This window comes from Brassica napus, chromosome C3, assembly GCF_020379485.1.
Source record: "Brassica napus cultivar Da-Ae chromosome C3, Da-Ae, whole genome shotgun sequence".
NCBI lineage: Eukaryota > Viridiplantae > Streptophyta > Magnoliopsida > Brassicales > Brassicaceae > Brassica > Brassica napus.
In genome coordinates this window covers 69,840,351-69,858,518 of record NC_063446.1, presented here as the reverse complement: position 1 = coordinate 69,858,518, position 18,168 = coordinate 69,840,351, and the positions used below count along the sequence as shown (strand labels likewise).

At 32.2% G+C, this 18,168-nt stretch overlaps 1 protein-coding gene across 1 annotated transcript; it reads right to left on the bottom strand.

Moving 5' to 3' along the window:
• Positions 1-987: 987 nt before the first annotated feature.
• LOC125583308 (glutathione S-transferase T3-like) lies at positions 988-1,785 on the bottom strand. The gene has a single exon (XM_048749963.1). The coding sequence runs from the start codon at positions 1,783-1,785 to the stop codon at positions 988-990; it is 798 nt and encodes a 265-aa protein (XP_048605920.1).
• Between the last annotated feature and the right edge of the window lie 16,383 nt (positions 1,786-18,168).

Sequence of the window (18,168 nt, the reverse complement as noted above, 5' to 3'; positions counted from 1 at the left end):
GCCAAGCGGTAGGGCAATTCTTCCACTCCCAGTGCATACAGTCGATGCTTCCAATCATCCCGGGAAATCCACGTTCTTCTCCCTTATGTAGTAGTCTTTCAAGATCCTCCGATGTTGGACGTCTTAGATATTCATGGCCAAACAAGTTGATAATTGCGGCGGAAAATCGATGCAAGCAATTCCGAGCTGTTGTTTCACCAAGTCGGACATATTCGTCGACTGTATCGGCCCCACCACCATAAGCCAATAGACGAATTGCAGCCGTGCATTTTTGGAGTGGTGATAGACTTTGCCTTCCGACTGCATCTTCTGTTGGAGCAAAATACTCAACTTCCGTAGAGAGACGGTCGACAATACGCAAGAATAAGGGTTTACTCATTCGAAAGCGCCGTCGGAATATATTGGGAGGGTATGTAGGAGTTTCCGAGAAATAATCATTCCATAGCTGCCGGTCGCCTTCTTCCCGGTTTCTCTCGATAAATATACGTTTTTTCGCTCTTTCGGTTCCGGAATATTAGCAGGGAAGTCATCAAATTCTTGAAAGAGATGTGAATATTCATCATCATCATCATCATCTTTTTGATGGTAATGGTAATGAGATAAAGATGCCATATTTTTATTAACAAAAAAACTGGTATTGAGATTGAGTAGAAGAGATTGTTGAGTATAAGAGATTTTTGATTAATATGTATAATGTTCGAACCATTCTCATATTTATAGAGAATGATATATCATCTCGTGTTGTGTTTATTGTCGATATATACATCTTGTGAAACAATAGTGACTAATGTTTTGTATCTTTGTGGTCACGGGAAAGTGAGTATGAGTCTGTTGTTTTGTATCTTTTGTGGTCACGGGAAAGTGAGTCTGAACATATAGCATTCATGGGAAATCAACAAAGTCTGAACATAACAAATATTACAAACATGTCAAGTTTTAATACCTGCAAAAAACAATACGAAGTATTAATCAAGAGGCGATCTAATCTCAGTACAACAGCTTTAGTAAGTTATTCTTTACAACTTCTTCAGCCTCTTTCAGTGGTTCTTTTTTGGCTAAAAGAGTGTCTAGAATAGCTAGCTTAGACAGTCTCTCCTTCCTGTCCAAATCATCCTTCTTCATCTCCCAATCTTCCCTCTTCATCTCCATGATGGTCGCATAATCAGCCACTGACTTTCCTTTTGCAGTGTTCCTTTTAGCCTTAGCCGCCTTTACACCTTCAGGCCGGACCTCATCATCAGCAGCAGTGGTGTTTGTACTTTGGCTCGGGGTGTCACATTCTTTTCGCTTTGAAGAACCAGTCGGTTTAGGAGTGTTCAGACTTAGCCACTTCTGTTCAAACCGCAGAATACACCACGCATGCTCAAGAGTAAATTTCTTCTTGTGATCAGCGAAGTAGATCTCGTGCGCCATCTTGAGAACATCGTGATCACTCTGACCAGAGCTGATCTGTCTCTCTGCTGCTGCATATGCAGCACAGAACTTGTTGGTGAAATCGTTTATCTTGTGCCACCTCTGTTTTATATTCAGATGCTCTCTTCGGTCACCACTCTGTTTTGCATGTGGAGATGCAGCATAATATTCACCTACTCGGGACCAGAAGGTCCCTAACTTCTGTGAATTTCCTACCAGCGAATCCTTAGACGTGTTTATCCAAGCGCTGATGATAACCTCGTCATCAGCTGGTGTCCACTTCTTTCTGTCCTTAGAGGTCAATGGTGTCGCGGTTTCTTGTGAACTAAAAGGAGGGATATCAGCCTGTTGTGACTCTCCAAAGTGGACCATCTCACATACAAGACCAACCTGTTGGTGAAATCATCATTACAACCTTACCTACCAATGATCTAAAGTAAACTGAATTCCTCATAAAATCCTCATAAAATTTTATTTCACCGTGAAGATACATGTTTCTATTATAATGTTCGACTACAGCTTAATACAATCCGAAATACGACAAAAACAACTATACAAATGACTTATGATGAACACATAACCGAATTCAAATTACCAACTCAACACATAAACCAACTCAAGGTCTCGTCTGTAATCCCTAAACTTTGAAATACATTTACTAAACGAATTCACATTACAGTCACCTCATTACACCGAATTCAAATGACAAGGAAGCACCAATCATACAATTACACCGCGAAAGGAGAACAAATAAAGAAGACGTACCTGGTTTTGATGTGAATTGGAGGAGAAGCTATGAATCAGAGGAGAACCTATGAATCGGAGGAGAAGCTTTGTGTCGGAGGAGAAGCCGTTGAATCGGATGAGAAGCCTTTGAATCCGACGAGAAGTCTTTCAATCAGAGGAGAAGGCGTTGAATCGGAGGAGAAGGCTTCCAATCGGAGGAGAACACTTTGAATTGGAGGAGAAGCTTTCGATTGAGAGCGGAGGTGAAGTTTTTGATGTGAGAGCAGAGACACACCGCTGCTCACCTAGTCGCCGTCGATAACGAGAGAGAAAGGGGAGACGAGAAGAATGAAGTCGAGACCGATCTGGAACTTTCCTCTACCCTCTTCGGTCTTCCTATCCCCTCTCGCCACGTATGCCCAGGGACGCGTTAACAAAACTTCTAATTTTGTTAACAAAACTTCTAATTTTGTTAACGTCCCTCTTTTAATTGGGTTTATTTGATTTAATTTTGAACCCAATATTAACAAGATACGTGAGAAGATACAGCGATGCTGATGGCCTAATGTTGCTCTGAGAGTAGAAAGACTCCTAAAGCGTCCACGATACCACAAAATTCCAACCTCACCAAATGCATGAAAAGTCCATAAATGTGAGCCAAAGTTGATCAGACATTAATTAGCTTTTGACAACGAAATCTATTAAATGTCTGAAAATCATGCTTACGGCCAAGGTTGATAGATTGGTTTTGCGTTGGCCGTTGAGTATGCACTGAGTTCTTTAGATTTATTTTTCAATTTATGCACTTTATAATTTTTGTAAAACATTTTTTAGTAAAATATCAAAAAAAAATAAATAGATTATATATGTGTGTATTGTGTGAAAACTCAGTTTAAAATCTAAACACCAAACAAAATTATGCATAAAACTGCAAATGGAAAAATTGACAAAAAGTAACAATTTTTTTTTGTAAATTTACTGTTTAAATTTGAAAACTTCTTTTAAAATTATTGAGTTTTGTAAATTATTAAGATGTGAAAAAACATTATTTATAAATAATTTTGGTCATCTCTATAATATTATTTAAAAAATCATTTTCTTAGATATTGCGCTTACGCTAACTCTCGTGATAGTTTATTACATTGATATTCTTAATGGATTGAGTTTATTATTATAATTGTCATTAATTATATTTTATTTTTATATACCTTCCTTTTATAACTACATTATTATCAAAAAGGAAAAAGGCGTATAAATATTTTCTATTTTATTTTTGTTTTTATTAATAAATTATTTTAACCATATTTTATCAAAAAGGAAGTTATATAAAAACAATATTTTTAATATTAAAATAAAAAAATATTATATTTGAAACATGTGATTTAATAAAAATTAAATTTTTCCTCTATATAAATTCAAATTTTATAAACTTTTTCATTATATTTTTAAAATTCATGTTAGTTAAGTTAGTTATATTAGAATGTTAAAAATCAAATATCTCATAACTTAATAAAAAGGAAACTATGTGATTATATATTTTGATAATTATACATTTTTTATTTCTACAAAAATCATCCTCACAATTTTATGCAATTATGTTTCTTGGATTATAAAATTCTTAATCCTAGTACTACTTGAATGCCTCTAAAATATATAAATAAACAACTGATTCTCCTAAATCTAAACTATCAAACTATGAAAATAAATTTAAACTATCAGTCTATCATCCATCGTTCATAGAAAATTTTGCTTATTCATAAAAAATATTCTTTTCTTTGTAGGAAAGCAACTTTCGTGGTAAAACTTTATTATTTTTTGGATACATGCAAGATCAAAGTGAATATCTTGGGGTTTTAGAAAAAAAATATCTTAAATGTGTTGTTTCTATAAATTGAGATGATTTTGATTGATGGTGATATGATTTCATCGTATTTTCAACTTCTGCTAATCCTACAATTATGCAAATTCAAATTTTCATCTTTCAATTCTATATAACTTTTTTAACTTATTTTTCATTATTTCATAAGGGAACCGTATTGATGCAACAATTGACGGTAATCTTTTACAGCAATGATTTTAGAATTTTAGAAAAATTATCATGGCTAGATTGAATATATTGCAAAAACAAATTATAACACTGGAACTAAAAACTTATAAATAAAAATTTAATTAAATAACATAAAAATATAAACTAAAAAAACTAAAACCAATAAAATATTACTCAAAATTATTATATTTTAGTTTTAAAAAATATTAATGTCTGCATATTGGGGCGGATGAGTCACCTGGTACAATAGTATCGGTGAGGTTTTCTTCTTTTTCCTCCACTGAGGGAAGATTGAATAATGGGCTTCTAATAATTATGGGCTGAGCCCAACTGAATGAAGAAAATATCTAATCTACTAACTAAATGAGTGTTGCACACATATGTCTAATCAAAACTGAGCGATTTTGATAACTCGGCCGAGTACTGAATAGCTAAAGAGAAAGTGTGTCTAATAGATGAATGATGAATCTAGTCAATTGCATGTCTCCACGAGCATACAAAGCCACCAAATCACTTGGGTTGACAAAACTATTTGCCCAAAAAAAAAAGTTACAAAACTATAAATTGTTGGTATTCTTAATTTTTTTAATAAAAAATGTAAGTTAACACACTTTGTTTTTACTATTTCTGTCTACTTGCTTAAATTTTTCTTCACTACATTGGTAGAATTCTTTTCATATGATTTTTATTTTGTTAGTGTCATATATATCCCGTAGACTATATTTCAGAAGTGATTTTGCCACATGTCCTCTTTACAATCAATTTCACAAAACAGATATGACATGGCTACTGAAATTGATGACATTGCTTCCATAAAAATATGACATGGATAATTTCATTTAATGTTGATTTATATTTTTGGCAAATTTATTAGAATATGGTAATAATTCATATATTACATTTAATATTAATATTTTTTTTTTGGTAAACTTTTTTTAAATATGGTAATAGCTCATACATCATCTATAAAATAAATATATTCGTATATAACATTTTAAATTTCGAAATCTTATTATTTTTGTATAATTATACAATTTGTATTACTAAAACTTTCAAAAATTTTAACAATTTTTTTAAAATTTATATATCTAATCGTAAAAACATTAGTTTCTTATATATCTACAAATTTTATAAATATTGTTTAGACTAAATTTTTGATAATTATACAGTTTTATATCATTTTATTAGTTTTATACAAATTGATTTAATATATATCAAATCTATATTAAATATTAGTAAAAAAATAGTAAAATCTATAAAATTTAATAAAATTTATTTTTAAATATAAGTTAGATTTAAAAAAGAGTTAATTGGGTCAAAACCCAAGAAAAACAATGATATTAAGTAAATGCCTATAATAGTGAATTATAGGATTTCGTAGAAGATAAGGTTGATGCAAAAAGACGATTGTATCTCTATTTAGTATATAGATTTTCTCCTCGCTGGTTTTGAGTCTAGATTTGTCAGAGATTTAAAAATATATCAAAAGATTTATAAAGATATGGGTTAGATTTTTTGTGTGTTATCATCGATAAGTGGAGTGTTACAGTAGCATACATTTATATCATTCATGAGTAAATGTTTTCCTTCCATAGTGATTAACGAAACTCCTCACAGAATTAAAAATGTTTGTCTGGGCAACGAAGAAGGGGCTAAGGAAGAAGACACAATGAGAGACGTAATGGATTGAGCAAGCCTTCCGAAAATTCCCGCAGAGAGCTGCTCCAGCTTGGTCATCAACTTGGTCATCAACGCCAAGAAAAAAAGACGACGACGAAGACGAGACAAAATACACAGAGTCACAGAGATGACATGAGAGAGAATAAGTTGAGGAGAAAAAAAAAAGTTGAGGAGAAGCAAGAAAGAGAAGGAGTGAAGGCGACACCTGCCAGCAATGGTGTTGCTAGAGTCGAGAATAATTTAAAGACGAAATGTTTATAACTTGTTTTACACATGTCTCGACCAAGGAGGATGTTATACTGAAGCGTGAAGCGGTAACATGTAAGCCTAGAAAATGTAAAGCAAGAACTAAGGTTGTGGGAAACAATGATATTTATCTAGATTCTAGAATATGTTGGGTTGTTGGCAGAACCAAAACAGTTTACTTTGTCTTTCCTGGATGAGCAACCTCATAGTTAGTCTAGTTATAATGTGAGTCACCCGCTAACACAATGAATAGCTGGTTACAATACTAGTTGACAAGGAAAACTGCGTAATAAATGGTCAATTAAATAATTACCATGCAAACAATATATTAATACCGGACAACTGAATTTGTGTATGTATAACAATCCGTATAACTTGTACAAAAATGCATCAACGACGGGTATGTTTTTACCTTTCCATATATTTTGGTGGAATTTACAAGTATCATCCCAAAGAAGTGATTAGCTAAACAAATGATTAATTGGTTATAATACTAGTTGACAAGGAAAGCTATGTACTATACAGTCAATTCAATAGTTACCATGGAAACATTAAATTAGATACGAATAATTGAATATGTATGGTACTACATTCAGGATAACTTGTGCAAAAGTATATCAACAATGGGTCTAACCGTTATAGGTAAAATTAAATAAAACATCAGCTAACAAAAAAGATATTCTTGCAAGTCAAAATAAAACCATGCTAACTTACAAGTTAACGTAAACTTTGGAGTAAGTTTAACGTCATGTTTCTATATGTAATGTATACAACAGTAATATTTTCAGCTAAAAAAACTATTATACAGTTCATAATTTCATTACGAGTAATTGGTAAGAATGCACCCAAAATCCCATATAATTTGTCATATATCCTTGTTTCTTTTTAATATTTTTTATGACTATAATACATTTATCTCTATATCTCTCCTTTTTCCCTTTTATGTGTTCTAATCTCTTTATCTCTCGTATAGATTCTTCAAATCATCTTCTAATTCAACACAAATCTTTATTTTTTTATTCTGATTCTTTTGACATCCATAATGCTAATCTTATTATCTCACCCCAATTCCAATGTTTCTAATTTCGACTCACAATCAATTTTTAGATAATATATACGTTAGTAGGTATTTTATTACTTACCTGCTATTATTTAGATTTTAATGGATTCTTAATCGATACATGAAGTATTAGGTGTTACAAATAGATTTGGGGCTATTTGATAGATAACTAATTAATTGTTAATAGTTTCATTAACTGATATATGATTTGTTAGTCGATACATTTGTTTGATACATAGATTGTTAGACGATATTGAAATTATTAGCTGATATGTTAGTTGGTATGTAGATTGTTACCTGCTATGTAAATATTTAGCTGATAAATCTAGAGTTACTTGTTTTCGATAAATCATGAGGGTATTTTCGTCCGCACAGTGTCAAAAAGTTACTTCTTTTGGGTTATCCATAATTATGGGCATTCAGCTAATTTGGACCTTAATTGGGTATATTACATTCACTCTTTCATTATTTGCTCGACACTGCCAATTATAGTGTTGTACATATTTTTGTAATGTTAGTCGTAACCATTAAAATTATTATGAGTATTGATCACAAATAAACACTGTGCAAATTCACTTTCCTAGATAGCGATATTTTGTTTCTTTATCTGAGACTGCTCAACACCAAGTCAAAGGATAAACAGCCCCAAAGAAATGAGAAAAAAATCATCTAGGTCTTTTATTCTCTCAGCATGGTCTTGTCTTAGGTGCATGAGTTGTGAGGAGTATGACAGAAACAAGAAATGCAAGGATTGCATATTTTAGCTTCATCTCCTTTCCTGTAACATTTTTCTTTTTGAGCATGCTTATAACAGAACTAACTAGAACCTCTTTAAAAGTACCAAAAGCTCTCCCTAATATGGCTTCTCACTGATATGCTTCTTCGTCCTCTTCTTCCTATTAGCCGGATATTTGCAGCAGTTAAGACATGTTACGATGGCAATTATCAGAGGGAGAATCTTACGGGTTTGCCGGCAAATAAGAAAAAAGCTTCGTGCTTCTTTGCAACCTTCAATTGTGTTGATAAAATATATCGACCGAATCGTCCAGAAAATGTTGGCTTATCTGTAATCTCCAAAAACTTAGCAAAAGGAGAAATACAAACATGTAATCGGTGGTCTAGGGGGCAAATTACAAATGAGCTATGAAGAGGATTTATGTAATAGAGAGAGAATTGCAATTAACAGAGAGATAAAATATTTTGAAATTTGAAACAAGGTTGGGGGGACGGATGAAAGAGAACTATGTTTTTAGAAGTTGGATCTTTAATGTTTCTGACAAATAATAAGAGAGAGATTTCGTGAGATATATGATATACAGAAAAAATAGTTTAAATCTAAGGTTCTAGAGTCAAGTAGACGTAGAGATAGCAGAGTCCAATAATTTTACAGAATAGTGACGAACAGTGTTTTTTGGTATATCGTTAAATATGCTAAAGTTCTTTGGTGTAGTTCCTAATTTCTCTTTACAAAATTCCTTACCGCAGTAAAAGACCTAGTGCTTTAAAATGAAAGGTCAACATTTAATTAAAGAACGCCTAAAATGCTCAAAATTTTCTAGAGACAACATTCTTCGTAAGTCCAGAGGACAGATCAAAAACTTGTGAAGTATATGAATGCCTTGCACCCAAAAAAAAAACGCATATGAACGTCCACTAGTATCTAATTCTTAACTAACCAAGGGAAAAATACAAAATCCAAGTGGCTACGACCAACAGTAGATCTAAAGATCAAAGAGCAATATTATTTTATGACAGAAAACCCAAGCTGGTGTGTTTAACATTTAAAACAAAATAATAAAAATCAATATTGATCTATACATCTATAATCTATTAATTTAAACTCATATTTTTTTTTATCTATTTAAAATGTTATCATTTCAGTTTTGGACCTATTCATATTTAATTAGAAATAAATATATATATATGATCATTAAGTTATCATCTTTAATACTTTAAAAATACTATAAATTTAAACAAATACTGATAATACATACAATATTCATAATTTTAGTGCTTCTTGACAACACATTCAATATTAATCTAGCTGTTTTAATTTTCGGATCTTGACTATATATTTAAAACAATAATTTTTACTAATATTAACAATAATCATTAAAAATTTAGATAATCATTAAAAATTTAAAGGATGACATTCAAGTATCCATTTGAGTTCGGTTTGGATCTATTTGATTTGAGTATATATTTTTTTGTTACAGTATTTAGGATTATAGATTTAAGCCTCATTCACCTATTTATAATTTTTAATTCGGATTTAGTTAAGATTTTTGTGGGTTCAGTTTGGATTCAAATATCCATTTAAAATTATATAACAAATTCAAGAATCTCAATATACCTTAAAGTCCAAAATAGTATGCAACATATAAATTTGAATATTTTATGCTAAATATCTAAGATTAAAATGAAATAGTTTCTTTTAGCTATTTGGATAGAGAACTACTAAGTATTTTCGTGTTTTGAATATTGGGCTTTTTGCAGAATTGACCTATAACTTAAAGTCAAACACAAAACTAACCTTCTTTTTTTTTTTGAAAATTGGTTTTGCCCTATTCACCCCACAAGTTCATATAATTTACGAAAATGCCATCAATTTTTTTTTCTTTTTTTTCGAAAATGACATTTTTACTCTCTCACCCTCATCATCTTCAAGTAATTACAAGATTGCCATTGTCATCAATACCACAACCACCATGAACAACCAATTTGAAGCTCTTAATGCTCCCAAAATCGATTTACCCTTCTTCTTTTTCCATTCTTGTGAACTAAACACAACATATCTCTGAATTTCTCTCCACAATGAGCTAAAAAAACCCAAGATTTTGATTCTAAATTTTTTATGGTTCATAGAGTCATAGAAGCTAACGATTCTGGGTGGGTTACTTTCGTTTGTGATTCTGTGTGCTTGGAGAAGCCTTATGTATGCTAAGGAACTTATCTCACCAATTTAAGGTATGACATCGAGTTTTTTTCCAGATTTGTTCGTCAGACGACTTACTTGGGAAGTCGTCTGGCTGTAGACAACTTACCTGGAAGTCGTCTGGTCAACGCAGAGGTTATTTTTGCAATTGACTTTGAAATCTGTAACCTGAGACGACTGAAAGTTAAGTCGTCTGTTTTTGTTTGGTTTCAAAAAAATTTCCAAAGAACCTAGACGACTTACATTTCAGTCGTCATAGGTTAGTTTTGCATTTGACTGGATAATTTCAGAAGTTTGACTTCCCCAGACGACTTACATTTCAGTCGTCTGGCGAAAATTAAAAAAATAATATTTTTTTAAAAGTAGACGACTTACAGTTAAGTCGTCATAGGTTAGTTTTGCAATTGAAAAAAAAAACTTCAAAATTTAATTATACACAGACGACTTATACTTCAGTCGTCCAGGATTTTTTTCTGAGATTCTGGTCAAACCTCGTAAATCCTGGACGACTTACATTTCAGTCGTCTCGTGGACGACTGAATTATAAGTCGTCTGTATATAATTAAATCTTGAAGTTTTTTTTTCAATTGCAAAACTAACCTATGACGACTTAACTGTAAGTCGTCTACTTTTAAAAAAATATTATTATTTTAATTTTCACTAGACGACTGAAATGTAAGTCGTCCAGAAAAGTCAAACTTCTGAAATTATCCAGTCAAATGCAAAACTAACCTATGACGACTGAAATGTAAGTCGTCTAGCTTTTTTGGAGTTTTTTTTTTAGCCAAACAATAGTAGACGACTTATTTTTCAGTCGTCCGAAATAACAGATTTCAAAGTCAATTGCAAAAATAACCTCTGTGTTGACCAGACGACGTATAGTTTAGTCGTCTGGACAACTTAGATTGAAGTCGTCCGTGTCTTCTCCGCTAGTTTTTAAGTCTTCTACGTTAGTTTTTGAATAACTTGTATTTTTAAGAGTGATAAGTAACTTCAAGATATGTAAAACTCATATTTACAAAATATGTTCTCTCCCTTAGTTTTACTAAATTTGACTAAGTTTTTCAACGCAAACTTATAATAAAATATGATATGCTTTGACTAGTTACTATTGTTTGTTTCCATCTCTTAAGTATTATTGTTATAGACAATAATGATGACTATTGTTATGAGTTGGAAGAAGGGTTAAAATACTTCTTAAAATGTTGTATCAATATAAAGCTACCAACATTCTTGTTTATTAAGATGAGAAAAAGGTCATTGGAGTTTATTATTGCATATGACAGATCCAAAGATAAGAAAAAGGCTACTGAAGTCTATTATTTCATTGATTTGTAAATGTGTAAACACATTGTTAGCACATTTAATACATCTTAGAAAACATTATTACTGATTTTACAAAAAATTCACAACTAAAAGAGTAGACATGCAATTCACAAAACAGACCACAAACAAAACTATTATAGATCATTCCTCTACAAAGACAAGCTTGGATTCCACTTGAGTAGACAAGACCACACGACTTTTAAGAAGTCCAGACGACTTCTAAGAAGTCCAGACGACTTCCAAGAAGTTCAGACGACTTTGTCAGAAGACTTTTAGGAAGTTCAGACGACTTCCAGACGACTTTACAGGAAGTCCAGACGACTTTACAGGAAGTCCAGACGACTTTGTCAGAAGACTTCCAAGAAGTCCAGACGACTTCCAGACGACTAACAGGTAAGTCGTCCCAGAAGTCTTCCAGATCTGAAAAACCTGCATATTAAATCCAGATCTGAAAAACCTGCATATCCAAAAACGTTCAAATGGCTTAAAAACAGAAAAAATGAGTGAAAGATTAGATAAATCTACCTTTACAGAACACACAAAAATACATATCTAAAAATAATAGATCTACCTTTAAATTAGTGGAAGATGAGTATCATCTAATTAAAAACCTGCAAAAAAAATAGATTAGTAAGAAAGACATGAGACAAAACTGGGAAATTCATATAAAGTTTGGTGTTTTCAAGTCAAAGAGATTAGAGTGGGTTTGGAGAGTTTTAGTTTGGGAAAAAAGTAAGAACTTTATACAACAAGAAGTTCCCAAATGAAGAAAAATCAGACATAAGAACTTACCAAAACGCTCAGATCTATTATGAAAGGGAGACTTCGTCAGAAGACTTCCATGAAGTTCAGACGACTTCTTGGAAGTCCAGGCGACTTCCCTGAAGTCCAGACGACTTCCCTGAAGTCCAGACGACTTCCTGGAAGTCCAGACGACTTCCTGGAAGTCCAGACGACTTTGTCAGAAGACTTCCAAGAAGTCCAGACGACTTCCAGACGACTAACAGGTAAGTCGTCCAAGAAATCTTCCAGATCTGAAAAACCTGCATATCAAATCCAGATCTGAAAAACCTGCATATCCAAAAACGTTCAAATGACTTAAAAATAGAGAAAATGAGTGGAAGATTAGATAAATCTACATTTATAGAACACACAAAAATACATATCTAAAATTAATAGATTTACCTTTAAATTAATGGAAGATGAGTACCATTTGATTAAAAACCTGTAAAAGAGATAGATTAGTAAAAAATACATGAGACAAAACTGAAAAATTCATATAAAGTTTGGTGTTTTCAAGTCAAAGAGATTAGAGAGAGGTTGGAGAGTTTTAGAATGATGAACATTACATTTTTGTTGCAGCCATTTGAGAGGAGGAGAGAGAATGTGTAAATTTTTCTTTATATAGGGAGACAAAAAATCCAATTAGATTAAATATTTTTTACTCAGACGACTTCCTGGACGACTTACATTTCAGTCGTCTGGTGAAGAAATTAAAACAGACGACTTACATGTAAGTCGTCCAGAAGAGTTTAATATTTTTAGCGGGAAATTAAATATTTTTAGCGGGAAACTAAAATAGAAGACTTTCCAGACGACTTACAAGTAAGTCGTCTGGTTTAAATTATTTAAGTGGGAAAATAATTTTTTTAAAATATTTTAGGCAGGAATATTTGGACGACTTACATGTAAGTCATCTGTTTTAATTTCTTCACCAGACGACTGAAATGTAAGTCGTCCGAGTAAATTATTCAACAAACGACTAAAATATACGTCGTCCGAGTAAATTATTCAACAGACGACTGAAATATAAGTCGTCCACACCCTAAACATAACCCCTAAACTTAATTATCTAATTAAAGACTTTATAAAATCAAATCAAACTTGAAAAGTGTTTACTATACACATAAATAAACACATATAGGTGAAAACTAATTTTTGAAAAAAACATTTTAGTTTTCCAAAATCTAACCCTAACAATACATAGAATACTACAACATATGTTTGCCAAACTCCTAAACCAAAGTATTTCATGATTCACTACTTCCACTCATTTATCTTCAAAACAAATCAATTTTATCATATCTTAATTTATATCACTTAAAACTGTTTATAATTACTTGATTTTTATTTTTCACGCATCAAAATAATTTTTACAAGATTTATAAATTATTTTTAAAATAAACCGGTACCAGACGACTTACACTTCAGTCGTCCAGACGACTCAGACGATTTACTAGGGCTATATTCGTAAAAATGGCTTCTGTTTTTTTGTTTGGTCACAAGGGGCTGAGCTATAATTTCACTAGGCTTTTAGGTTAGTTTTGCATTTGATTCAAGTTTGGGAATAAGTTTGGGGTTAAAATCAAGTTGTGGGTTAGTTTTGGCAAAAACCCCTTGAATATTTTTGAATATTTTCTGATATTTAATATTAATTATCTTTCAAGTATGTTAGATATTTTTTAGTATTTTAGATCTAAAATAAATTAATTAATTTAAATATAAATTTTTTATTTGGATATATTACAATACTCGAAATATTTTGGTACGGATTGGGTTGAGATCTGATTCTTATATACCAAATTCTTAGATTAATTCTAATATTTTACCAGTTTTAATTCGGTATAAATTTTTTGGATCGGGTTCAAATATTTTTTCCAATCTTAAAATCCTAATTAAATTTTATTTTTGAATTTTATAAAAACATAAATAAAAAGTATAATCCGGTTTTTAACATGGATCGAAATCTAGTATTTATTAAAATATTGGTCCTCTATTTTTTCACACTGAACATTCACTGGATCCCTCCGGTGGTAACAATTGATATATATTTTGATCAAAACACTATGAAATGAGTGTGCTCCATGAACTAACTTTTAACCCAAAAAGGAGACTTTTAACCGAATCACTATTGTTAGTTGAATAAAAAATAGTTTTCGTTTATTTGATGTTTTATCGTAATCAATGATATATAAAAACTATTTTACCAAAAAAAATGATATATAAAATGTAGTTATTAGAACACTAGGACAAAAGCATAATAAAATAGTCTCAGATAGAGGAAAAGACTCTCGAAGACAAGCGCGTGGATCTCGTAAGTTCCGGTGTCCGTGGCGCGTCCCGGCGCCGGAGACGTCAATATTCTTCTTTTCTCCGCTGGTTTTTCTTTGGCTTCTCCGTGGTGTCTTCCTCTTCTCCGTCTTGTCAAGGTTCTGGTTCTGGAGATTCACCCGGTGAGATCTTCGCTCGAGAAGAGTTTCGATCTGGTGTGGGATTTACTAGCTCTGGAGTTAAGGCACGGAGGAGAGTGGTAGCTGTCGGAGAGGCTCTGCTTTTAGGGTTCTCAAGTGGTCGTTTTCCCCTTTCGTCCGCTTCTCGAGAAGGCTGCGCGTGGAGGTGGACCTTAGGTTCTTGCTATGGATCTTGGTGGTTTTTTCCGGATCTACCTTTTGGGTCCTTATGCAGAGCGGTGGCGACTTCCGGTCTGGTGGTCCACCCTGGTGTCTCGGTGGCTCTGTGACCAATGGTTGGTCAGGAGTTGAAACCCGTATTTACTAATCAGTTGTCATTTGTTTTCGCTCAAATCTGGGTTTCGATGTCTCTGCGTTTGGAGTTTGACATTTGATTTAGCAGACTTTCTTCCAATGGTGGTGAGTGCAGTGATCGTTTGTCGTCCGTTTCCTTTCCGTGAATGCGTCCGGTAAGTTTCGGGTGGTAAGACTTCGTTTTAGTGGTGTTGTGGCTGAGCTTCTATCTAGGAGTAAATGGACGTTTATGATTGCGTCAGCTCTGTATCTGAAGGTAGTGTTGATCGAGTATCGATTCCTCTTGTCGGGTTATGAAGTCTCAGGTTCTTGGGCGTTATCGTTTGGCGGGCGTAGGCAGCAGCGATAGGTCGGTCGTGGTGTGAGTGTAGAAGTGGAAGTTACCGTGTGGTAGGGCTATGTGCAGCAGCGGTAAATCCCGATCATTGGCATGTCCTTATAATTTGTCTGATGAGTTGATATGTTTCAGACTTGAGTGTAGTAGTTAATCGTTTGTCTTGGGTTTAGTTGCGGTTTTAGTTTTATGTTGTGTTTTTAAGTTGCCCCGGTGTGGATTCTAGTTGCCGCTTTCTATGGGCTCTTGTTTCTGGGGTTATCATGTTAGACCGCCAGCTTATGTATGAACTCTTGTATTTCACTTTGGAATGAATATCAAAAACCATTGACGGAAAAAAAAAAATGTAGTTATTAGAAACAAACACACACCATTATTGATTTTATGCAGACCTTCCATGTGAATCTTTCTTGTCCGCTAGTTACCCATGGTATTGCAATTGCAATCAATCGATTTCTTTCCAATACATGTCGTCCACGAATAATAATTTGTTTAAAAAAAAATTACTGTCCTTTGCCACCTCACAATGCAAAAACTCTTTCATTCATGATTTGAAAGTTTCTATCCAAAATCAGTGGGCAACTGATAAGTCCGCAATAAGCGAAACACGTTGCAAAAACTGTGAATGACATGCATTCCAAGGGGAAAGTGTCAATTTCCATCCCAACAATTTCGGTCGTGCCAAATACGAGCCGAACAACTGATCAGTGCCAAATACGACTTCAACTCAATTTTAATTCAAAAAACTATCTGAACTTCTTAAAACGTGCTTAAATCTACATTGATTCTAACAGAAGTTAGTCAACTGTTAACAAGATAAAACGACGTCGCTTTGATATACGAGCAAAAGTGCCAATTTCGACCCTAACAATTTCAGTCGTGCCAAATAAGACCCGAACAAATAATGAGTGCCAAAAACAACCTCAACTCAATTATAATTTAAGAAAAATTACTCAAACTTCTTAAAACGTGCCTAATCTACATTGACTTTAACATAAGTTAGTCAACCGCTAACAAGATAAGACGACATCGTTTTGATATATATATATTTTTTTTAAAAAAAATATGTTCATTCAGGGAGTCAAATCCGTGTCGGGGTACCCTTTTAAAGGGGCACACTAACAACTAGACTAAAGTAATCTTTTGAAATATTATTACAAATTGAAATTTCTCATTATATAAACTACTATTCTTCTTCATCTTATCCAATTTAAAACTTTGGTGATTGCTTTTATATATTTTAGTTATTGTTTAATATGTCTAATATTTTGTATAAGATATCTTAGTGAAAGAAAGGTAATTAAAAGGCCTCTTAATATTATTGAACAAAATATCCAAAATATATAATATTAACTTTGACAAATAAAAAAATTCCACTTAAGTTTAAAATTTTTAAATAATTTATATAAGAAAATTTTATAAATAAATTCAAAGTTTTAAGTATATTTAATATCGTATAATAATAAATATTTTATTATTTATTTTTGAGTAAGATATAAGTTTATTAAAGATATGATAAATAAAAAACATGTTAATGTATTTATATAAATCAGAAATTATCACCAAAATTTTAAATTGGATAAGATGAAGAAGAATAGTAGTTTATATAATTTTAAATTTGTAATAATATTTCAAAAAGTTACTTTTATCTAGTTGTTAGTGTGCCCCTTTAAAGGGTATCACAGCACGGTTTGAGTCCTAGAATGAACATATTTTTAAATATATATATATATATATATATATATATCAAAACGACGTCGTCTTATCTTGTTAACGGTTGACTAACTTCTGTTAGAGCCAATGTAGATTTATGCACGTTTTAAGAAGTTTTTTTCTTAAATTATAATTAAGTTGATGTCGGTTTTGGCACTGACCATTTGTTCGGGTCCTATTTGGCACGACTGAGAGTGTTGGGATCGAAATTGTCACTTTTTTCGTATGTCAAAACGACATCGTTTTGTCTTGTTATCGATTGACTAACTTCTGTTAGAGTCAATGTAGATTTAAGCATGTTTTAAGAAGTTTAAAAAGTTTTTTCGAATTATAATTAAGTTGATGTCGTATTTGACACTGATCAATTGTTCGGATCGTATTTGGCACGACCTAAATTGTTGGAGTCGAAATTGACATTTTTTCCTGCATTGCAAACACATTGCATCATGCATGTATATGCACATATTACTGAATATTTTATGAATAAATCGATATTTTATATAGGAATCAAAGCTATATCATAATACTGAATTTCTACGGGTTTTGTCATTGTCTAGTGGCAGTCGAGACGTCTTTGTTCGTCATAGGAGAAAATATGGAATTATAGCACATACAAGATGCTATAATATGTTGGTGTTGAAGGTTATGAAAATTAAATAAATAATGTATATCAATGTATAAAATTATTGCATTAATAATTCATATTGCAAGTGATGCCTGCATGCACAGTACATGTTCATTTTGGCTTTGACGCGCAATTAAGTCACACGTGTTTACTTTCTGCTGGTTCTCCACAAACAAGATTTGATTCCTAATGAAAATGGTGATGAATCGATGATGACAAATAAAACTTTTATAACAACAATACTAACTAATACATTAGGCCATCAGTACTATTAGCTAAGAAACTTATTAAACTTCTCGCATGAAAAATAATGTTAATCAATGAAATGTCAACAAATAAAAAGAAAGTTTTCCGGTGTTTCAAAAAAAAAAAAAAAAAAGTTTTCCGAAATTTTATGAAAATTATCTCAAACAAGATATTTTCTCCCTTTTTGAATGGTCATTTTATATTTATTTTTATTTTAGAGAGATTCTTTATAAGACTCGCTAATGAAGATGTATTTTAGATTCCAATCTTAC

What these genes read in the sequence shown, in the direction of transcription:
- LOC125583308 (XM_048749963.1), bottom strand. Translation starts at nt 1,785, where the DNA reads ATGGTCCACTTTGGAGAGTCACAACAGGCTGATATCCCTCCTTTTAGT.